Consider the following 23,714-nt stretch of genomic DNA (forward strand, 5'->3'; position numbering starts at 1 on the left):
AGGCTTGCCTGCTGAAAGCTGAGGCGGCTTGGAAACCAAAGCCTTGAGCGCCGCCGGCGGGACCCACAAAAACTTACAGTGCCGCCCGACCCTGGAGCACTGCACGCTGAGCAGGCGCAGGCGCGCTACAGCACAGGGCAGAACCCCCCGGAAGGCCCTGAAAGCCCGCCCCGTGGGCCCACCCCGCCCCGCTGTCGCGAGACTGAATGCCAGCGCACCAGGCCCTGAGGTACCGACCCGAGAGACCCAACCCACCTGCAGCCCACCTGGCCAGCCCTGGCTGTCTGACTGAGGTGTCTGACGGAGGTGTGAGTGCCCGTGAGTGTGAGTGCCAGCCAGCCAAGCTCTGCCCTGTCGCACTTGCCCCGTCTTGGGTTCCGGGACTCGGACTAGGATTGACTGGGGGGTGGCCACTATGATGACTCCACGCTCCTTCCTGCTGGCCCAGCGCCAGTGCCAAACCCAGTATCAGCACCAGCGCACTCCCTCAGCTCCTTCCACGAGTAATCACAATACGGCTTTATCTATTCCGACTCCCTCTTTATCTCCCGCCCTCACTCCCACTCCCTCCCGTTCTCCCTCCCCTTCACCCTCGTCTTTGTCCTTGTCCTCTTCCATTCCTTTACATACTTCGCATACTCCTCGATATTCGCCCTCCTCTTCCTCCTCTGTAAACTACTCCTACACCGACGACTCGTATACAGCATCTCGACCATCCTCTTCGGCGACTGGCACAACCGCAACCACGACGCCGACCACATTCACCCTCCCGCGCTGGTCGCCCAAGTATGACGATAGCAAGAACGACATTACAGTCACCATTACGCCAGTACAACCAATATCCGATGCAACAATGGGCAAACGCAAGGACCGGCGGGAGACCTCTAGTCTCTCCCCTTCCAGCCCTCCTACTACAACTACGAGTTTGACGACAAGGCCGACAACTCCGACGAGCCCGGTCAAGATTCCCTCCGCCAGCAACAACCGTCATGGAACCCACCCCCAGAAGCGTCACACATCTCAGCGCCGACGGCCCCGTGATTCGCGCTCATCGGAGACAATGTCGCCTTCGCTTGCCGCTCTGTTGGCTGTGACAGATATTCCCCGGCCAAGACAACTTCAGCGCCGCCGTCGCAGCGAAAAGACCCTGACTGTGGAAGAGGTCATCGACTGCCAGCAGGCGTCCGAGAAGGAGCTGAGCTGGTCATTTAGCCGCAGCCCTCTCGACATGCTGCTCTCGCCTCCTCATGAGATTGCCGATGATGACGATAGCGTTAGTGACTGCAACATCGGGTCCGGCATGTCAACTAGGACTTACTCTGTCGACTCGATTCCTTCTCTTGATGAGTCTTTCACCAGCGATTGCCTCTCATCTCTGGACAGCCCTAGGACACCAAGCCTCTGCTCACGGAGGACGAGGTTTACTCCCATGCGAAAGTCACTGGAGCCTGTTATCTCACCACCTGGATCCGTGGACGAGCACCCCCTGGCTGGAGATGACGCCGATGTTGATGAGATGGACATCATCATCCTGGAACAACCTGAAGAGGCTCAGCCCAGCAAGCTGCAATTCCTACAGCCCTTTAAGCCGCTTCGATCTGTTTTCAAGTCGAACTTGACTGCATCGCTGCGTGCTTTGAGATCGGCTGCCAAGTCTTTCTCGGCCATCAACCTTCCATCTATCCCTCCGGACGACTTCCTGACCCGGTCGATTCTCACCATCGACCCTAACGTGCCCTATGCTGATGAACGCCGGCCACCCGTCTCGGAGGAGATGCCTTCGGCAGCGATGCGTCGTTACTTGAACCCTACGACGAATGCACGGATCGAGTCCCCGACAAAGACGGTATTTGCAGGCACATTTGCTGCTTCGATTCAAATGCGCACCTACAAGATCCAGCGTTCCCGAACGGCGCCGGGATCTTTCCGAAACGCTTATCCGTCAACTTCGCTGCAGTCACAACCGTCACCTGCGCCTCAGCAGCCACAGCCGCAAGCCCCCACACAGACACCGCCGGGCATGCGACAGCGCGAAATGCGTGAGAACCCCGATTTCATCCGTATCGCCGTGATGGAGATGGCTATGCGCAAACGCGGAAAACTAGACGACCAAAAACCCGGCCGGGCCCGCTGGGCACTCCCCCCGAGACAGATGTCGACAAAGCCCTACGAGGTGGCACCCAACGGAGTTCCGGTGCGGTGGATTCCAATCACCGCTTAAGGGCCAAGGGCAATGCTGCTGTACCACAGCACCACAAGCCACGAGCAGGTCAAAACAGAGGGCCTCCGATTCTTGCAGAGCGATGACACGTCATGTACCTGAGCAGGGTTCCTTTGCAATGCCGGATCGGGCAGGACAAGCAACGGGATGCCTGCCGACAAAGCGCCCACCTCCTGGGCTCGCTCATTACGGAGTACCTGGAAGCCTACCCGCACCACTGGGTAAAATGATGCAAATTTTCGCCCCCTAACCACAATGGAAGGATTTTGGAAGCCCAGCCACGAGTCACGGTCCCACAAGCCGGCGATGGAACCCCGGCAATGTCCAGCAGTTTCGACAAACTGACAAGGGCCCTGACCTGACTCGACCAGACAGGACGAGGGGAAATGATGCAGCACAGCATGGCACAATCCGCCCCGAACACGAAGCCGAAACGTCAGTCTCTTTTTTTTTTTTTTTTTTTTTCTTTTTCGATCGAAACTGGACCTCGGGACAAAGATTTCGGCACAAAGTCAATTGGCATTTGTCAATGGCAACACGATCACCCAATCACGAAACCCATCCCATTCGACATGGGACACATAACATCATCTAGACAGCGACCGGCATTTTCAGGAGTTCTGACACATCACCCAATTTTTCTTTCTTGTTTTTATTATTCCCCTTTCTGTCACCGTCGGTGGAGAAAAAGCATTCAAAGCACTGTACTGGCATGCATGCGAGGCGAGGCGAGGGTGGCATTGCATTGCATTTGTTGAGGGAGTTCAGTTGGCATTTTTTTTTTTTTTGGAAGGGTAGGGTATTTGGCTTGGCTTGGCGAATATGGACAAGGGCATTGAACTACCACGCACAAAGGTACATATCACACACACAGATTTCACTCAACTCACACAGAGTTACCTTTTGAGACAGACAGCAAAAGGAAAGGTCAGGGCGGCATGGGGCGCAGGTGGCATCAAGAACTAGCGGTCTATATTTTCGGATACCATTTGTTGAATCGAAGGCACATTTTTCAGTCACACATACTCATGCATCCTCAAGAGTCTTATCTCGTGTGTGTGTTGTTTTGGCGCGGGAACTCTTGCATGGCCGAAAGCGGCAGGGCTAAAACTTGGCCTCGGCGATGAATGGGCAATTGGCAATGCAGGCATGCCCAACCACTTTTACCCCATGGATAAAAAAGTGTGTGTTGTACGTCGTTTCCCGGTCAATGAGGACTCGAGCAAGTTGGAAACGCGTGATGAAGTCAGCGTCAAACATGGGAGCCTATCAATGGGCCGCTTATTGATAATCTCCTCCTCCATCCTCAGTCCTTCTCTCAGAACTGGATCGGCATGACCTTCCTCGACCGTGGGGGTCCCTGACAGACACTGTCCCTCGAGAGCTCAGATCACGCGGGAAGAAAACTTCTAGAAAGAAACGGAACACCCCTTGGTCTCCTTTCCTTGTGGAGATTCTTCTTTGACTCAGACGCTAATTAGCCAGGGGGAGAGAGGCTAGAAGTGCGCACCGAGCAGGAGAGACGGGAGCGCATTCTGGTACTGTGCCATCGGTGATTTCCCGGCAAGCCAGCAAAAGATAGGGAATTTTTGAAATTACCCCGCTAAGTAGGAGGGAAATAAGGCGGAAAGAATTTTTCGGTCGTTTTACTCGGCAAGGGTCTCTTGTACATGTGCAGTAGCGCGTGGTTGGGGAAGATGGGGACGGGGGAGACAAAATGAGGTGTTCTAGACCGCTAGATACTGTTGTGGTTTTTTTCGTGAGTGTGAAGCGCGCTTAACGAGAGGCGGTGTGTGTCTGTAAATTTGCGGGTTGATGATCAAGTTGATCTTCTGGGGTTGGGATAGGGCAGGGATAAGGGATAGCCCTGATACTTGTTGACATGGGAGTAGGCAACTTGTAGAAGGTCAATCAAGATGTGCAGCCGGGGAGGTTGACTTTGATACAAAAGAACTGTTGTGAGAACACACCTGCCTCTTGGAGATAGATATCTCCGTGAAGCAAGGGGAAGAAAGAACTGACATTCTCAGTCATGGCGTGGGCAGTTCCTGGGAGTAACTACACACCCCTTGAATCAAACGAGATGGGGAATCACATGCTTGGATATGGCCATGAACTCGGTCTGTCCGAGTAACACCGATAGCATGATAGAGCGAGGCTAGGGAAGTTGCTAAGCATGTCATCCATTGGACCCCCATCGGCTCTGGAGCTGCCGGAGTCGTGGTGCTGTCAAGAATACAAAGGCTGTACTGATCTACGTAAAGGGAGACAAGGCAAGACCATGTCTTTGCTGGGGAGCGGATATTTGACATGGACTTGACTTGGCATCCGTGATAATGGATATTCGTGGTTCATACCATGGCAAAGGATCCATCAGAATCATTAAAGGAGACTCCAACAAGCTCTTTCTACCTTGCGTCTCTTCCTTTTGCTCTCAGATAACTGTTACGATCTTCTGGCTCAGTTATCCCATCGAGGGCCGGGCTTCAACTATAACAAAGAACACATTGACAACACGTCATAGCATCATATCATATCCCAATGCAAACACAGTGGCCTTTTCCTAGTCTTTCTGCTGCCTGCAGTAGAAGACTCATACCTAGCTGCATCATGAAAGGTTAAACCTCTCAGGGGGTAACTTAACTGCTCTAACCTCCCGTACGAGAAACGCAGATAACAGTCACATACAATCATCAAGGATATCGATAAGGATAGATAGCCCTCACATCACGTCGAATAGGTAGCCAAATTGATATGCCAATTATTTACCCCTTTTCATTGATAGTTGGCTATTATGAACTTCTATCATCATTGCAGCTATGAATACGCCAACCATCCATGCCATGTGCTCCTCAGCTGCTCCATCCTCGACATGGAGAGGTACGCAGTCTCGTCCAGTCTATCCTGCAGCTCCTTAAACTTGGACGTTGGAGCCTTCTTCTCAAACAATATATCCAACTCCAGATACGTGAGTTTTCTCGTCTCGGGTAGCCTGAAATAGCACCAGATCAGACAGACAAAGCTTGTGCTGGCGTAGAGAAAGCACGCCTTCCCACCAATGTTCCACGCTGACGGGTTCAGCATCTTGGGCATGACGATGTTATTCACCATGATGGCTATATTATACGTCACCCTGGCCAGCGCAACAGTCTTGACGCGTAGACGAGTGGATGGGATCTCGGCCACGAGGACGTAGCACACCGGACCGATGGTGAGGTCGTAGAAGAAGGTCATGGCGATGATGATGGCCCCCAGTGCCCAGTCTGCGCCCTTGCGGCCGCCCAGCGTTACCGAGACGATGCCACCGGCGAAAAGCAGGATGACTGGTATCAGCAAGCCAAAGAGGTATAGCCTTCGGCGGCCCACGAACGAGAGGAGAGTCCACGACATGATGCCACCAAGGATACCGACTCCGTATCCAGCAACCGAGAGGTTAAACGAACTGGACGGGTCGAAGCCGGCTTGTTCGAAAAAATACGGCGCGTAGGACGTAAGAGACCAACCGGAGAGCGCCTGGCATATCCACGCCATACAGGCTATCTCAGTTCTGCGACGGTTGACGCCCTTGAACAAGTCCAGATAGCTGCCACCCCCATATTTTAGAGTCTTCTCAACTCTATTGGTGTGTTGCATCAGCTCTATCGTATCGTCGATATCCATGTTGCTCTCGTTGCTGAGACGATAAAGAGCGTGCTTTGCTTCTGCTGTCCTTCCATGACGGATAAGCCACCCTGTATATCATCTTGTGTTAGTCAAGCCACAAGACTTAGGGGTATAAAGGATTTAATCTCACATGGACTATCAGGAGCAAAGCAGATGCCAAACAACAGGGGTATCGCCCAAGCCCATTGCAAGGCAAATGGGAGGCGATAGGACCACTGAGATGAGTTGTGCACCAACGCCCGAAGAATGCCAGTCCCAATCACTTGACCAACGAGCCAACACATGTTGATGTTGCTCAACACAAAGGGGCGCAGGACAGATGGCACAACTTCAGCTGCATAAGTGGCAGCCAAGGTCTGGATGACGCCCCATGATATTCCTAAGTAGTTGTTAGCTAGGCATCACCCGAGATTGGTAGGCTTGATTAATACCACACAGAGCTTGCGATGCCAGCAAGACGCCGATGCCGTTGGCGAAAAAGGCCCCAGAGACGGCAGCACACATCCAGAGCAGACTTGCAATCATCATCTTGCGATATCCAATGACGTCGGTGATGTATCCGTGTGCCAAGAGGCCAATGATCTCGCAGCCAATGGCCGCGTTCTGCAGACCCATCTGCCACGAAGGCGATATCTCGTACACTTGGTCCTCAGGAGGCGTGTTTGGTGGCAAAGTCGGCCGTCCATATTTTCGCCTGAAGGCCGGAAAGGCAAGGAAACCTGTAACTAGAGACTTGTCGTATGCCTCCATAACAACCGTGAGGAACAGCAACAGAGACCAACCGACGGCTTTGGGATACTGCCGACAGCAGCGAAGGAATGTCGTCTCCTTTTCGATGGCCACGCCGCGACGAACCCGCCCCGCGGTGGTATCAAGGCTGGACGAACGTGGAAGCCAAAGCGCGTCTGCAAAATTCAGTGATACCTGTCCGGTAGAAGATTCATTGTGGCTCTGCAAGATTGCAAGGCTATGAAACTCGGGCATGGGGATTTCGTCTTCATCTTGAGAACGGGTTTCGCTGGCCGGGCCCATTGAGTTCATCTCGGCCGCACGCCTCTTGGTCGTCGTCGTATTCTGACAGAACCACGTCTCTTTGGAGGATAGGACTTCATCGGGTGACAGAAACGGGAGCCGCGGCAAGTGGAGGAGTGGTAGACGAAGGTGAGAGTTAGAAACGGGCACAATTGAGGTTCCTGGCCCATTCCCTAATAGGTGGGAGAGGTTGAAGAAGCATCTTCGCTCGAAGAGTGTTTAGACGACATGAAAAGAAGGAGAGGAACCTCCAATGGGGAAAGCAGGCTCTTTAAGACCCCATAAACCGTGCAATGTTACATGTTGCGAGGCGTCATGTTGACAGGGCGATTGGTCAATGGCGCCCGGGGAAGTACAAACCCAGGCCGTGGCTGAAGTTTAAGGGACAAGGCGAACAGAAAGAAGAAGAAATAGTACACGTAAAAGGATCGAAATGCCATGTTATTCTGCGCCCTTGGGGGTACTGGTGTCCTGGTGGTGTCCTCGGGCATACGCTCGGGCTGTCAAGGTCCGCCTGGCAGCCAGGGATGGACTAGCCTGGGATTAGCCCAGCTGGACAAGACTCCGAGGAGCGAAAAAACCCCATGATTTCCAGGCACCGTCTCTATTAGCGACAGAGTTTGGCCGCTTAACGCCGTTGGAGTCGGTGGAGCAGCACGTAAGAAGAGGCTGTGACAGGTTAGAGGTCAGTGAAGCGGGCCACTGGATCGCCAGTCGGTTTCTAACCAGGGGTGAAGGCCCGAATTGCCGTCATCTTGCAGAATCGATCAAGAAATGTTTTGTGCATTGGATGGATGTTGCCTGTTGATGTTAATGATCAAGCTGGTATGAGGGAGTACAAGCCACGGTGCACAACTTCGGTCGGAGTGGAGTCACGTGCTCGTGCATTTCGTGGCTTGTCACTGCCTTCCGCCACAGTCTTGTAACTGACTGTCCTGGTTCTCACGAATCATGTGCAACCTCATTTTTCACTTTTATACAACTTCACCACATGATCTCAGCCTTTCGTATCCGACTCCCTCAACATGGGAAGGGCCATCTGGCTTGGCCGGTACCGGCCAAGAGAGCTTGGCAACATCAGACATTCATCAACAAGCACCAGTTTGCTAGCTATCACCGCTGGCAAGACATGGGCCTCATGGATGACTATCACAGCTGGCAAGACGTGGACATGAATGGCGTCCAGCTAGACCCAGCAGGTCGTCTAAAGCGCTACACCGGCTCGAAAATGCTTTCACCCGCTCGAATAACAAGGAGGCAGCAACCCAAGCAATTCGGTCTCCGTTCTTCTCCTCAGAGAATATTGAACCAGAACCACGAAACAGATGAGCGAGATCTCCGCGTGCTGCTCGGCTACGCCGCGGACGCGTGGGCATCGAAGCCGTTGCGGGAACATCTCTCAAATATAGAGGTGCTTCACCCTCCAAGGTTTGTCTGCCTGGAAGGCAAGCAGATGCATCGTGACGAATTACCCATCAAGTTCCATTTGGGGGTATCCATATTCGATACAAGATCCCTGGAGCTCCTTCAAAAGGGTGAAATGGATCTAGAGAAAGCCGTGGAATCTCACCATTATCTGGTTCATGACCCAATGTTCCACCCCTTGAATAGTATCGACTTCTTGCGTGGAACCCCGGAGATGGCCACCGATCCTGAGATCGCGGAGATGCTCAAGAAACTATGTTCACCGCCTAACATCCTCGTGACCTACGGGCCTAAGAGGGAGCACCGGGCGTTGAAAAAGCTGGGTTTAGACCTATCTCGCACATACGTCTTCGACATATCCAACATGGCCCTGCGTATGTTCGATATTCCCTACGCCATGCCCCTGCAGTGGCTGCTACAGAAACTAGAAATACCGTTCGACGAAGAGCTTCTACATGTCGCGGGCAACGACGCCTATTTCGCACTCCGAGCTATGCTCCTGATGGTCGCCCAAGATGCAGAGAAGCACCCGACTCCGCGCAAAGTACCGACATGGGTGCCGACGTTTAAAGCAATCGCCAACGCCAAGCTCCCTGATTGGGACCCTCAGAGACAGTGGTCCACTCAGGCATGGTATCGCGAGCAAGAGGATCGTCTTCGTCAACGCAGAGACATAGAGCATCGCATTGCTAAAGAAAGATATGAACAGAAAAAAGGACGACGAGAATATCAAGAATTGGTACGAGGCAATGAAGAAAGAAAAAGGTATCTTGAACATCTAAAAGCTCGGGCTGCTTATTTGGAAGAGTGGCGTGCTACTGGAGGAATAGCAGAGGCTTGACCGAGCAATGATTGCCCAGACGGATAGGGAGGAGGGCTGGCAGCTGTCGTTGAGCATCTGTCAGCAGATGAGAAAGAAGCCTAATATCAGTCATCAATGGCCCAAGTCTGGGTAGCATCACATGCCACGTACTCAAGCAGGGGGTTCCTCCAACGTCGGGATTTCATTCTCGTCCTTGTTCGATGTTATCTGGGGTATGGCACCACGCGGCCCGGGGCCACGGCAATTTAGCCAACAGCCACCAGGCAAGGCCAGCGAGGGTTTGCCACAGGGAGCGGCACTCAGGTTGATCTGATGACCTTGTGGTTGATTGGGATGGGCTAGAAGGGGGGAACTCGTTCGGTGGACCCCGACCCGTCGAATCGTCAGATGGTCAGCACCAAAGGGGCAATCATGATGCCAGGAGGAGCGAATTCGTTCCCGCGACATCGAAAGTTGTTGATAGATTTCACTCCGGCTGGAGCCGAAATCTAGAGATGCATCATGGGATGGACTCTTGTCATGGTTTATGCGCAGAGTTGGGAGTCATGATCGAGACTCGTTCATCATGGTAACAGTTAATATCCTCACTGTTAGTGGTCGTTACAAAGCATACCCACAATTCCCCAGTACCAACTACCAGGCTGCATCACAGCGACTTGGCAAAGTTCACAGACGTCAAAAAAAGAATTTTAAAAAATTAATTAATTAAAACAAACACTTCTATAACTCATACAAGACATGCATTCTTTCGTCCGAACACATCAGCCTCATCCAGCGAGCCCTGTTCCCCGGAATCGCCCGAATAGGGTCAGACTGCCCAGGATCCCAGCCAGCAATCACACCACCATCGACCGACTCGCAACCGCATTGAGCCCTATGTGAATGCTACGCCTCGGGGGCTCAAGGTGAGGGCCAAAGAGCCAAAATTTGATATAAAGATGACCTAGGAACTCGAAATGGAGTGATTCTTTCTTCACCAAGCTCTTCAATACCAGCATCGATACACAGTCAATTGCGGACTATCCCATCTCGACAACCTCTCAATCTACTTTTTCAACTCACTTACACGCCTCAACACTCACAATGGCCGCCCTCGCCAAGCCCGCTGCTGCCCCCAAGTAAGTCGAAACAAGCTCAAACTCATTCGCATATTTTCATCCTAACACTTTTCTTCTTCAAGGGCTCTCCCCATCATCATGGCCGTCGGAAGCTTCGCCATCATCGCCGGCTTCGTCCGCTCCCAGCTCGCCATCACATCAGCCAAGTTCGACCGATCCTTTGACAAGTACAACACCCCCGAGAGCGAGGCCTCGCGGGCAAAGACATTTGAGGGAGCCGTCGAGAACCCCCGAACAAGCCTGTTCAACGCCCTCGGCCGACGACAGTAGACGACAACAATATCTAAGGGGATGGGGATCTTTTTACTGCGTACATATTCACAACGTTGAGCGTTCTCTATTACTGTCACCAAATACCGCCCGGAATAGAAAGAGGTGGAATGGTTGACAAGGTTGGCTGCATTTGACGAGCATCGATACCACAAATTCATATACATACATAAACATGAGCATTCAATAAACTGTTAAACATGACAAGAGTAAAATCTGAGTGAAATATAGTTATCAATTCTTTTTAATTACATACGGAAGCCCTCCGCCCAAGGGTGTCTCTTTGTTCGCCAGTCATCCCCTTTTCCTCATCATTGAACTTTGGCCTATCACCTCCTATCCAAACACCACTCATCCATGCCGGAATCGACGTGTATCCGCCCTGTCCATTTGACCTGTACTGTGCTATGCTATGTTGAATGCTTGCTTCCCTGCTCTCCAATGGGCTGAAGCAAGTTATGCAAAAGAATAAACAAGAATCCCTCCTCCTATCCATACGCCCCTATTGTACCATTGTTCTATAAACTACATGTACCTTGCCGTCACTGTGGAGTGACTTGGCTTTTCCTCCTCTTCGCCTCTCCCCTCCCCTCATCCCGACTTCATCCTGCTGGGCGTCCAGCTGAGCCGTGGTCCCGTCTGGCTCGACGACCGCCGTGTCCTAGGCCTGGTCGTCGGAGGTGGTGGCGGTGGGGTTTCATCCACGGTTTCGGAATCGTCCTCTTGTTGAGAGCTGCTGGTGTCTCTATGACCGATGCGAGAAGTGAGTGCGCTGAGCTTATCTTTGAGGTTGCTTGTGCCGCTCTTACGACGCACGCCAGATCCACCTGAATCATGATTACTTAGGCTCGATGGAGGCCGCTCAATGCCAGTCGGGATTCTCCTAAACCCAGGCTTGAGCTGCTGTTGTGCAACCGGCACCGGGATGTTGCTGTGTACACTGCCGTGCACACTGTTGCGTATGCTCATGCCGCTGTGCATGCTGCTGTTCATGCTACTGTGCACGCTACTCTGGGGGCTTGCGGTTCCTGGTCTAAGGAGCTCGATGCCATGAGTGTGGTGTCGGTTGTTGCGGTTATCCTCGACGGGTGTTGGTGGTGTCATCATGAGGAAGGATGGCACATTTGGAGCATGGTGGCCGTGAGGTGGCTGAAGGCCATGAGTGCCAGAGGCGCCGTTGCGGTAAGATCTTCGGCTCTTAACACTGGAGCTGCGGCTTCGGCGTCGCATTGTCGATGATGGCGGTATGCTGCTATGTGTGCTTCCGGCTCGGATGCTGCGAGGTGGTGATCGAGAAAAGTCAACTGGGGATGAGCCATACATGCTGGAATCGTCGCTGTCGTTGAGACTGCCAGGGTAGTGCTGGGATCCTCCCGAAGACGATGGGGCAATGAGAGCCGAGCTGCTAGCCAGTTCTCGTAGCTTGTTCCGTTGTTCAGCATTGGGTCGGTGCTTGGAGAGCTTGTTCCCGATGAGAGCGCCCGTATGCGAGATGAGAGCCTTCACCACAGCCTTCTTGAGTGCCAATGCCAGGTCCAGGTTGGACCACGTCTTGTTCTGCCACTCAATAGTTGGCATCCTGAACACGAAATCGTGCACATCCTCGATGTTGCGGTTGTCTTTGCCTCGGTAGCTCAGGCATAGTACAACAGAGGGCATCTTGATGGATGCAAATGTCATGAAGTGACTGGCACGCGTCATCATCTTAGTGAGGTCGTCAGAGGGCAGCTTCTCGTTGTTTTGCTTCTTGCCGAGACCGAAGCGAGACTTCTTGTCACCGTCCCTTGACTCGCGGCCATCCCTTGAAGACCGTCCAGTTGAAGTGCGTCCGATGCCGACCCGAGGTGTTGCAGTCGATCGTAGCGATTCGTAGGATGCCTTCTTCAACATCGTCTTGGAGGTTCCAGGGGCACGGAACAGACGGAACGAATGTCCATCACTGCCGCCGGTATTAACGCTCAGGGCCTTGCGTGGAGATCGCTCTGCCTTCGAGTTTGATGTGAGGGTAGGGCGAAGTCGCAATTCGAGAGAGCCTGAGCCGGCTGAGAACGACGATGAAGACGACGCTCGTTCGTAAGCTCTGTCAAATGACGGCATATCAATGCCATTGGGGCTGTGCATGGAATCATCCTCATCTTCCTCTTCATCTTGGTCAGTCTGCTTAAGCATGAAGGGCGAATCGTTCCTTGTGCCCGACATCTTGTCCCCGTTGATGCCAGGGAAGATGTACTCAAACAGCCGCTTGCCCACTTCGCGCTCAAGCTGAACCTTGATCGGAAACAGGTTCACCTCGAAGCGATCCATGACTGTGATACCTGCAATAGCTTCCAGCATATGCCAATACACCCGAATCATCTCCTTGTTTTGACTCTCTGGAGGAAGAGGTCGTTCGGGGTCGATGTACGGTGCAACCATCTCAGGGTACGTGGCATCTGGTAGCAGATTCAGACCGAGGACCTTGCCAACTCGGATGAGATTGACGTGGGAGCCATCCGAGTTATCCGTCCGATCGTACTCCAGATCCTTCAGTTGCAGCTCCACCAGAGGATCACTAGAGTCTTGCATGAGATGCCACACAATGTCTCGCACTGAGATGTTCCACCTCAGCAGACCAGTGCTGTCAACCGAGTTGACATCGTATTTTCTTTGAGAGCTGGTGATGGCTTTCATCATGAAGAACAGCTCATCTTCGCAGGCAGCTAGGTCCTTCTCGAGGTGCAAACGGTCTTCCCAGCCCTTCTTGTCAAGGTACTTGGAGTACGTCTGGAAATGTTCCTTGATCTCCTCCATCTGTCTGATTCTCTGCTGCAGCTTCTGAACCATGGCCGGTGCGCCACTCAGGTCGCTGAAATCTGATGCGAGGATGATCTTTTCTAAGCGCTCGCTTCTTGTCTTCTCCATGGGTTCGTTGTACATGAGGAGATCCAGCACAATGACATACAATGCATAGTACTGTGACGAGTTGCAGAGTGCACGCGCAGTCGGGAACTCGACCCAGAGGTTGTCCATGCGGTTCTCCACATTGTCCTTTGGCGAGAAACCTTCATTGTCGTCCGCGTTGACTTCATCGTTGTACTTCAGGCGCAGCGTGTTGTACTTATCATATCGAACCATGGCTGAGGTTTTCTGGACAACGCGCTTGAAGCCGAAAGGATCCGCCTGGAAGTCGAACACAACCTCGATGGGCACCCAAGGTGGCCAAGATGAGCCACTTGGGGCACCATACTTGCTTCCAACGTACATGGAAACGAGGCTTGTCTGGAACCACTTCTGATGCGTGACGAAGAACTGAACGCTATCCATGTTGACCAAGAAGCGGCGTTGAACGAGACCACTGACATTGTCAGAGATTCTCTCCTTCTCCATGACTTCCATCACCTTGAGCTCCATCCCCTTGGCTGTCGCGAGCACCACATTCTTCTTGTTCTTATCGCTCTGTAGTTGGATCTGTGGCGCAATGATGCGGATGTGATAGCTGCTCTGAGGGGTGAACTCTTCGGCGATTCCGGTAACCAGGTCCTCGATGGAACCTTCGACAACTCCGTCGGCGTTTGTGCTCCAGGTTGCACTCGTGAACTTGCGGCCCTCACCAAGAATCTTTCGGATCCGTTCCTCGATGTCTTGAGCGTTCTCCTCCTCCCTCATGCTTGACGCGCGAGAACTTCGACCTTTCCTACTGTACGTCGACTTGGCCTTCCCGGGCTTGCTGTTGCTGTTAGCCTTGGCCCTGTTCTGTTCCTCCACAATGTCCAGGATGAATTTGATAGCAGGGCGTGAAAGGTAGTAAGTAAATCCTCGCCGCTGGCTGTTCTGGTGGAGATAGCGAAGTACGATGTTTCGTAGCAGATTGTTCCACTTGAGCTGCAAGTTGTGAATGACGAAACGGTTGTTGAACTCGCTTTCGAACTCGCTGGCCGCCGGAATTTCAATAGTCTCGTCCTGGAATGCAACGGTTTCGCTGGATGGCTTCCGTCCATCAGTGCTGCGCCTGTGTGTGCTTGACGGCGCCCTCATGTAGGCCTGATTAAGCATGGTCTCCAAGAACTCCTTCTTTTCCCTCAAGACGTGAGTGTGCTTCCTGTACGCCTCAAACTCTTCAACCGCGTCGGTGTCCTTGGCATCGCATTTGATCACCTTCAGCTCGGCTTCACCCACTTCACGAGCGTGTGCTTGCATCTGAACACCGAGCTGGTCCAGTCGGTGCTGGATGAGTTGACCCTGAATCCGTCGGGGATCATCGTCATGTCGCATGACACAAAAGTGAGTGGGCTCGTTTCCAAACGGACTAGTCCTAGTAGGATCACCAGCAATAACACCTCCAATGTCGGTTTGTCGGAAGTATGTGAGTCGGGGTGCGTATGCAAGGGGCAAGATCTTGGTGTCAGGATGCGGTTCAGTCGGCGTGATCCAATCCAACTCAACAAAGTCGTCCATATCGATCCAGCTGAAGTCATTATCAGGAATGGTGAATCGAGACAAGTCCGGTTTCTCCTCAGTGTCACTCATCAAAGTCGCAATCGACCCCTTCTTGATAGCCTCGGTGGTGGTTCCCTTCAAGCTCGCCGAGACTGCCCTGACATCGGCGCTAACAAGGTCAAGCTGGGCAGCATGGATTTTGATGCCGGATGTTTTACTCTCGCTGTCATCATGTCGACCTTTTCCAAGAGTGTTGAATTCCTCTCGTCGTTGGTGAAGATCAAGTGAGAAGCTGTCGAAACGAACCTTTATGCCAGTCGCAGAGACGGCGTTCTCGGAGTAATCCTCTACATCCTTGTGCTTGTAGATGTGACTCAAGAACAAGGGCGCAAGCAGCAGATTGTACTTGACAGTTGCCAGGTGGCGACCAAATTTCTTGCTGTTCTTCTCGCGTCCAGGGAACAGAGTGCCTTGGCGAATGGGGAGAGATAGTGGCTGGCCAAATAACCCCCACCAGGCGAAGAAATGAGTGAAGAATCTCGGCGTAAGATGAACCGTGTTGTAGCTTCGTGAGGGCTCGGGGTTTTCTGACATCCAATTGCGATCGGCTGGAGCTCGGACCGCGATAGAGAGATGGATATGCCGACTCCTGAAGCCACGCATGGCATCGTACGGAAGGCCATTCTCGTCGGGCTTGGCAAAGTGCGGGTTCTTGAGGACGATATCGTAATGGGGTCGAAACTCGAAGCTTCGTCTGCCATCCTCAATGGCACGCTCGAAGATGAGCCCTAGCATCACTTGCACCTTGCCTGATAGCTTCATGACGACCTTCTTGAAGCTTGCTTCGGACTTGTAGTTGTCATCTGGCAAGTAACCCTCGACATCGTGTTGCCGCCTGGCTTGCTCTCGGACTTCGTGGCTGAAGTCTGGAATAGCGAGAATGTACTCGCCACTTTCCACCGAGAGGAATCGCTTTGGGTCATCATCAGCGTTGATGCTCCATCGGATATCGTTGCGCCAGCACATGAGGAAACCGGCACCATTTCCAGTGACCTGATAAGGATCGCGAGAACCCTTGAGAGCCAGGTGCACGTCGCCATCACCCTTCCAAGCCGCGTGTATCCTCGAGTGGAAGTTGAGTCGGAGCTTATCCCAGAACCCAACGCGTTCAGATGGGTCGAACTGAGGTTTAGTGAAAGATTCGATCACCATCATCATATCTTGAACGGCAGGCTGGTAACAGGGGCCCCAGGTGATCCGCGTCGGGAGAGCACTGTTGACGTCCATGTGCACGTCGGAGTAAGACTTGACGGGACCTATCGTGCGTCTCACCTCTATGGCAAAGCTGCCTTCGTTGGAGGAGCCTGGGAGCGAATTCCTTGGAGGAACGACGTTGACGCGTACTCGGCGGGTCGACTCAACACCTCGGAACTCTTCAGCAATGACAAAATTCGTCTTCAAAGACACCGCTTGGATCTTGGCTGATTGTCCATATTTCATCGGAGGGATGTGCAAGAGTGGAAGCGGGTAGTCTCGTAGTGTCACCTTGGCTTCTCCCATTGCGATGCTAACATGCATTGGTACAAGCAAGCTGTACTGCATATCCCGAGGCATTCCCTTTCCAATCGTGTGTAGGAAATTCGGCAACTCCTTCATCGGGAATGTTGGCTTGTCGATGGTGAAATGCAAATCACTGATAAGAGTGGCCATGAGTGCTGGTCTCGGTGGCACTTCAAGCAAATTCTCGGCCTCCTCAATGTCCTCGGGAACCTGGTTGGCCCCCCAGAATTGGCCACGGGACTCTTTCATGCTGTTTCGAGAAAGCTCACAGGCGCGGTCGATTCGCTTCTTCCAACTCTGTGCGTTGAACATGTCGAGATGGTTTCGAGCGTAGTGTTCAGTGACCTTTGAAACGCCATTCACCTGCAGGGCCTCCGACTCGGGGTCGTATCGAGGCACTCTTCCGCGCTGCGAGCTTGATCGATGCTCCCTTACATTCATGGCATCCATGCTCCGGCTGCGCGCTCCATGGGCATCCGCCGTTTCGGGTCGCCCACGAGGGAAAGTTGACCGAGAGCGAATCTTACTTGTTCCTCTGCGGATCTCGTCTTCACGCACTCTCTTCAACTTGACCCTAAAAGCGTTTTCTCGTGCAATGCGCTGTGTCTGCTCGATAAGGCCAGTCCGATAGATCATGTTCAACTTCCACTCGAAGCCTCCGTCCTCGAGCTCAAACAAGAAATTCCGCGTACGGACCGACACCTTAGGTACTAGTTTAGGTCCTTCTGGCTTCTTCTCGAGTATGTACTCGTTGGTTCCGGTCTTGAAGCGATGATGTAGCTGCTGTACTGCTTTGATGACATTGATGAAGTTGTCGCTGATTTGGCTGACGATGACTTCATGTGGCACAGCGACACGGACGGCCTCTGCCACGATATCAACCATCTTCTCGTCGACCACTCCACCGTAAGCAGTCTTCTTGCGAGATTCTCGGAGATCAAGACGTCCCGACTTGACGCTCACGAGCCTTGCCCACACGTTGCGCATTCGTGGCGGTTCCGTGTAAAGGCGAACCAGTCTGGCTGCAATGTACGGAGTGGACCACCTCTGGCGACCTAGTTCCAGACCATACATGTGTAGCATCATGGAAGGGTCATGAGGCATCTCAGCCTTAAGCTGGATGAGTGCCGCCTTGAAATCGAGCGTGACCAGCTCAGGGGTAACGGTAGATAGCTCCCCACCAAGATCTGGCGGGGCCCCTGGGGGAGCCAGTCGGTCCTTGCTGGGGGGTGCCTCCTTGAAGGTTCCCTGCTGCTTCGGTCGTGGAATGTCCCGGCCTGTTCGCATGAATGCTTTTCGTAGAGTCATGACAGCAACGCCAACTGCGTAATGTCGGTAGAGCGAATACTGTGCCAGGATGGACCGCACGGTGACTTGGATGTTGAAAGTCGGTCCACTGGCATCACTGGCAGCTCCCAAGGAAAGCTCAAGTCTCGGGATGCTGAAGAATGGCTCTGGTTCGAGGATATCGATCGCATCCATGATTTGAGCCTCAATCCCGCGCGCAAAGATAGTAAGCCTTCGACCATCCCCGACGTTTTGCGCCTTCTTCTTAGGCCGAGGCGAGCTAGACGGGGGCGTGAAGTCCGAGTCAGATTGGTTGACTGATCGACTGTTGGCTCGCCTCCTAGATGGCCGCCGTTGCAGCCCATCAAAGCGATGAGCACGGTACTCGGCCGAAACGGTGTCCCAATGGATGAACACTCCGCGAGTGTCGTCTGAGATCTCTTCGTCAATCCCGGCAATCTCCAAGTTCATGTCCGAGGCGTCAAACTGGCATCGCAGTAACCAGCTCGGCATTGATCGCAAGAAATTCTTGCCACCTCTTGGCCGGCTTACGGGTCCCTTCTCTGGCTCCACGTCGATTCGAAGCTCTCGGACGATCTGGCGCACACCGTCTGTAATTTCAGGTCTGATTACGCTGATCGAAGCGGACTGGAGGTTTCCTGTGATGTCAACGTACACATCGGGGCGAGCGCCAAGGTGAACTTTCATATCCAGAGACTCGGTTGTGATGAGGTTGAACCGTTCACCGTTGTTCGTCTGGTAGTAAAGGTCATGAGACTGAAGTCGAATGGCCCCATCGAGCGTGTAGTGGAGATCTTCGAAAAGGCTGTGTGAGGATTCCATGTCGAGAGATATGGAAGAGATGGAGGAGATGATGAGGTCGAAATCGTCGGGGTCCTCCGTTTTCTGTAGTGGCTTGAGCTTGATGCGCACAACGGGTTCATGCATGGAAAATTTGTAGTTGGCCTTGGGTAATAGGCGTGAGATGAGATGATGATTCTCGCTCTTGGCCTTTGGTGCCTTGGGCTTTGATTTAAGGAGGGCGATGAGGAGCGGTAGATGTCGAGGGTCCAGATCGACTGAAGGAGATGTAACCACAGAGTTGGCGAACATGATATTCGCGTTCCTCTCGTCCACGGTGCCGTCCCGCAAAACTTCCACAGTCTTGGAGAGTAGGGTTGTCTTGATTGTGGTCGTGGCCATTGGGATGTAAATGAGGCGCTCGGGCTGGCCATGGCCATCGTCAAGGCCGACAGAAATCGACAAAGCGGCGGCCAATGCTTCGTGCGCGATGGCTTCGGCAGGGAAATACATGCGGTGCGCAGGCGATTTGGAGTCTAACCTATGAAGATCTATACCAACCTCCTTCATCGCGAGATTGAGCAGAAGAGGAGTTGAGCCGGGTTTGATCGACTGGACCTTCTTGCTAACACCAAGGAAGCTCACAGCGAATTGGATCTCCTTGATGCCTCGCAGAATGGAGCTCAAGAACTCTTTGGAGTCTGATACGGTTCTCATCAGATCCGCATTTGTACTTCCGGCTTGGTCAAGCTCCTGGACAACCTTGCCCAGGAAGATATCCACGGGCTCATCGGTGCTGGGAGTTTTGGTTTCGTTCCGGCATTTCTTAAACCGGTCCATGCAAGTCTGCAAGTCGTCAAAGGGGATGTGCAGACGCCCAACCTTGACAGCCACGGCAGCTTCGCGCAAACCATCCATAGACTTGTACAGATACCCGTGGACATTGATGAACAAATGGTCGAGCACCTCCATCGATTCGCTGCCGTCGGCAGTGAACAGAACGCTCCGGAGCGTAACCGTCCATTCTGCCTGTCGATCCTTACTACGGGAATCGGACCTCCGGGCGAAGAAGCGAGCGCGGTCAACCATTTTGCGCCGCGTGTCCACAGCCAGCGTGAAGCTCCCAACCTGAACATTGCCCACGTCCACAATGTTCACGGCCGAGTTGGTTGCGACCACATCAACCAGTTTGAGCCAGCTGATGTTCCTGTGTAGCCTCTTGATCTTTTCTTTGACATTGGTCAACTTCTTCCATGTCTCGCTTCGAACGACGGTACTCGTAGGTCGTCGAGATAGTTGTGGTTTGGGACGGGAGTTGGATTTATCCGCCGTCTTTTTGCTCTTGGTCGTCGGCTCGGTATCGCTTCCTTCGCCGTCCGAATCGACCGACTTGTTTCCTTCCAGCTCCTTGATGTCCAACGTAACGACAAGCTCGCTCAGAACGATACTTAGCCATGTGGGCTGAGCAAACGTCGGCCGATGGACGTTAATCCCAAGGCCCCTGATCTCGATCCTGCATCCATCCCGTGGTGTGTATGCGAGGCGACGGAGGGAGAAGTAGCCGATTCGTTGGATGGAGATGCCGGTAAGGATTCGAAGTACGGCGAGGAGGACAAAGGACGATAGGTATAGGAGGACAAGTAAGCCGAACACGAAGGTCGGGTTTAGCAGAGCCATGTTTCAAAGGCTCTCGCGAGCCTCTCCCGCCAAGCTGACTGCATGAGGGCAACGTTAGCCAGGGGCGGTGTATGATGGCGTGGTCAGGCAACTCACATTTACTGTTGGTGGAAGAGGTACCATGCCTTCCTTTCTACTCGAGTTGTCTTGAGGCGCGCTATGCCATCGCCGCGAGCCCGGATGTGTTTGTGCGATCAGAATGCCGAATTTCCGGTTCCTCCCACAACGTAGATCGCTTAGCCTCCTGATAGCGTCGACCGAGAAGCTTTGCGCGACGAAAGATGCCGGAGGAAGGCCAAATAAATCAGATGCTGATGACGACGGAGCTTGTGGTCGGGCCGTCCGGCATGGAATCGACGACGAATTTAACGAAGCTGAGTTTGGGGTGGGATCGGCGGGATCTCTCGAGCGCGATAGATGTTGGAAGGGGACGGGAGGCGGGTAGATTATCCGTGACGTCAAGGGGGGCCACAACGGTCGGCGGGAAAGGAGAAAAAGGGGGTTGCACGCAGGCGCAGGTGTACAGAGCCGTGATATATAGAGATGGAGATGGCGACGCCTCTTCGTCGCGACCTGAGCAGAGAGAGATGCAAGGTTTGGCAGCGTCGAGTCGAGGGGATGGAGGTGCCAAAGACTGAGATACGTATACTGCCGTAGCGTCCAAGATTGGTTGGGATGGATGGCTCCCGTCCAGTGAGCGACAGATGGAGCAGGCGGGCGGGCGTGTTCCGCCGGGGCCAGCCCCTGCCCGTTCAGACGCCAGCACTCAAGCGATCAGAGGGGGTACGTACCGAATCTTCCAAAGCCTCCACTCAGAAGCCTCCAAGCTGAAGCCACGAGCCTCACTCGGGGGTCGATTAGGGCAGAGCACGGGCCATGTCATCTATCAGACAGGGAACGCCTTGTAAGCTCTTGGCAAAGCCAATTCCATTTTGATGATGACCAATCTAAACTCGGCAGCATGTCGAAAGGGCACAATAAGGAGAATTATTACTCTGATACTGAGTCTCAGTCAGCCATTCGGCATCGAATGTCTTGAAAATCGTGTCTCCGGCATGTCAATAATCGTCCGGAGATGTTGTCCTGGGCGGAGCAACGGTCTGCCTGCCCAAGATTGGTCACCGCGGAACGGAGCGTTCGCTTCCCGGAAGCCCGCATCCCAAGGTTCAACTTACGCACCAAGCAACACTTTCTTTTTCTGCCAGAATTCACCATTGGCTTGGTTAGGTAGGTAGCTTTCTGTCTCAAAGTGCGGGGAAGGCAAGGCAGGATCTTCTATCTCGTTCCAGCACTAAGATCTCGTTCATCATTTGGAGGCGTTTTGCCAGTCAGAGCTAGCCCATTCGTATCCGGCTTGGATTCGTCGTCCACATACCGCCAAGCCCATGTTCGGACCCCTCAGACCACATTATCAAACATTTTACCTGGACGACAATCTTGGGTTGCTATGGCGCCACGTTTGGATCTGGCCACGAAGTGTGAAGATCAGATACTGAAAACAACGTTTCAACCAGGAGCTCGACTGGTGTGACCGCGGAGATTTGTTATCCAGGCCGAGTTTCTGTCTCTCGCTCCGAAATGCGTCATCCTTGTTTCATTCAACGGTGGCCGTCCACCGACTCGTCTTACAAGTGGCGTGTCATAGCGTTGTTCATTGAGCTCCCACACCCATGATAGCGGTGCTGTGCTGTGCGAGGTTGGTTGCAGACAATGTGGGCATAGCTTGGTATATGCCTCCTTACAACGTGCGGGCTTCGCTTTAATGAGGTTCTTGTAACCCTAATTGCTGATAATGGCAACGCACATGCGCTCGTCCCTGCATTGCAGTCCAAAGCTCAATGACCCTGCGCCATTGGGCTTGTTGTTGAAAGTTGTTGGGGATATGCGTTGTCGCTGCGAAAAGCCACCTCTCGAACAAAAGGCGGGGTTATTGGAGTCTTGGTTTTGTAGCTTCTCACCGTAAGCTCTCCAGTCTGGACGATCATCTCACAAACTCCGCATGATATGCCGACGCATCGCATGAGCCGCCTTTTCAGGGCGGCATTGTGGCCAATAGCATCTCGGCCACCTCCTACGAGGGTGCATCAATGCGTTTTAGTTCCCGCAAGTGAGTCGAGGACAACGTGGGAGCATGGTTCAGTAGGAGTTCATTTTCATCGCAAAGGGGTATCTGCTTGAGCTTCCTCCTGTGCCTGCTTCCTTAACTCGGCAATGCGATCATCGATGAGCGCAATGTCAGCATCGATTCTCAGCATCTTCTCTGACATCATGTTCGTATACTCTTCGTCAGTAAGTTTCTTGAGAGGGCTCCATCGAGAGATCCAGCTAGCGTTCTCGTCCTGAACCTTGGACTGGCGACTGGACATTCGGTTCACTGCCATTTGTCCTCCGGCACCCAGGACTGTCCAAACTAGCATGGCAGGGAGGATATTTGAGGGGCCCCCTGATATCACGGTTAGTTGAGACAAGTTGTGTGAAATGCCGACTCAACTTACGAATCAAACCTCCCATGGCACCAGCTGCCGTGCCGGCAATGGCACTGGCCTTGGTCTTATCCGAATTTCTGAGCTGTTCTTCACCGCCCCATGCTTTGACCACGATACTTCTCGTGACTTGGGACTGTCAGTCGAGTTCATCAAGTGAATTCCCTGTGCCACGTGAAGATGAACATACACCAAAAGCTGGTCCCTAGTGTGAACCATTGGAAGCCAGAAACTGCACCCCAGACAATGGGGTTTGCTTCTTTAAAGATAGAGCCTCCTACGCCTGCCAAAACACCAGCAGTCCCTGTCATTTGTTAGCTAATGACGACCTCGTGAGAAGAACTCTGGTGAACACACCTGTCAAACCACCAACCTTCAGGGGTGGTAGCACTAGATCGACGATCTCGGGAGCAAACAAGCCTCGAGAAGACTGCCGTTGGCGCAAGGGCGCTGCTTGAGGGTCTCGACTGCTATTGTCTGCCATGATGAGTGTGACGAGGATGAGAAGAAAGCAGGTTAACGGTGAAACGGAAGAAAAGGGAAAATACAACTAAAAGTACAATGGGAGGGATCTTGACAAAAAGAAACAATATTACATGGCTCGCCGTATCGCCGACGTTGCCGTTTGATATCACGATAAATGACCTCGTGGTGGATATATCGACTTTTCCCCGGCCGGATATTTCTGACGGAGCCCAGGGAGGCTGGCAAAAGGCCAATGGCAGAAGGCAGGAACCGTGGATGAAAAACCCGTGACATGACATCGGCAGGTGCCCGGTCCAATCGATTATTGGTGGGCACTTCGGCGCACTTCGACAGGCGCTCACTCGCTCCTGCCATTGCTGAGGCAGTCCTGCAAGCGAGACAGAGGAAGGGGGCCCGGTGGGTGGGGCTAGTGACCAATCGGGTTAGCGCCTCCCACTCTCCCACTGCTGGCC

The 23,714-nt window shown here is 53.1% G+C and overlaps 5 protein-coding genes and 1 pseudogene across 6 annotated transcripts, besides 1 other annotated feature; 3 read left to right on the forward strand and 3 right to left on the reverse strand.

The window, feature by feature from the left end:
• Positions 1 to 388: 388 nt before the first annotated feature.
• NCS54_00838000 (Hypothetical protein) lies at positions 389 to 2,221 on the forward strand (the record flags this gene model as incomplete). The annotated part of the gene is made up of 1 exon (XM_053153768.1): positions 389 to 2,221. The coding sequence occupies exon 1, from the start codon at positions 416 to 418 to the stop codon at positions 2,219 to 2,221; it is 1,806 nt and encodes a 601-aa protein (XP_053009743.1). The 5' UTR covers positions 389 to 415.
• Positions 2,222 to 5,038: 2,817 nt separating this feature from the next.
• On the reverse strand, positions 5,039 to 6,958 carry NCS54_00838100 (annotated as a pseudogene). Its single transcript has 3 exons — positions 6,316 to 6,958; positions 6,015 to 6,263; positions 5,039 to 5,952 (listed from the first exon to the last, which is right to left on the reverse strand).
• Positions 5,039 to 6,958: a sequence feature.
• A 931-nt stretch (positions 6,959 to 7,889) lies between these two features.
• NCS54_00838200 (uncharacterized protein) lies at positions 7,890 to 9,182 on the forward strand (the record flags this gene model as incomplete). The annotated part of the gene is made up of 1 exon (XM_053153769.1): positions 7,890 to 9,182. The coding sequence occupies exon 1, from the start codon at positions 7,908 to 7,910 to the stop codon at positions 9,180 to 9,182; it is 1,275 nt and encodes a 424-aa protein (XP_053009744.1). The 5' UTR covers positions 7,890 to 7,907.
• A 960-nt stretch (positions 9,183 to 10,142) lies between these two features.
• NCS54_00838300 (Hypothetical protein) lies at positions 10,143 to 10,552 on the forward strand (the record flags this gene model as incomplete). The annotated part of the gene is made up of 2 exons (XM_053153770.1): positions 10,143 to 10,282; positions 10,345 to 10,552. Exons 1-2 carry the CDS (start codon positions 10,248 to 10,250, stop codon positions 10,550 to 10,552), a joined length of 243 nt encoding a protein of 80 aa, XP_053009745.1. The 5' UTR covers positions 10,143 to 10,247.
• A 591-nt stretch (positions 10,553 to 11,143) lies between these two features.
• Positions 11,144 to 20,293, reverse strand: NCS54_00838400 (Hypothetical protein; the record flags this gene model as incomplete). Its single annotated transcript, XM_053153771.1, has 1 exon — positions 11,144 to 20,293. One exon carries the CDS (start codon positions 20,291 to 20,293, stop codon positions 11,144 to 11,146), a length of 9,150 nt encoding a protein of 3,049 aa, XP_053009746.1.
• A 2,153-nt stretch (positions 20,294 to 22,446) lies between these two features.
• Positions 22,447 to 23,260, reverse strand: NCS54_00838500 (Hypothetical protein; the record flags this gene model as incomplete). The annotated part of the gene is made up of 4 exons (XM_053153772.1): positions 22,447 to 22,736; positions 22,789 to 22,905; positions 22,967 to 23,080; positions 23,134 to 23,260. The coding sequence occupies 4 exons, from the start codon at positions 23,258 to 23,260 to the stop codon at positions 22,447 to 22,449; spliced, it is 648 nt and encodes a 215-aa protein (XP_053009747.1).
• Positions 23,261 to 23,714: the final 454 nt, after the last annotated feature.

This window comes from Fusarium falciforme, chromosome 6 (assembly GCF_026873545.1).
Source record: "Fusarium falciforme chromosome 6, complete sequence".
NCBI classification, from domain to species: domain Eukaryota; kingdom Fungi; phylum Ascomycota; class Sordariomycetes; order Hypocreales; family Nectriaceae; genus Fusarium; species Fusarium falciforme.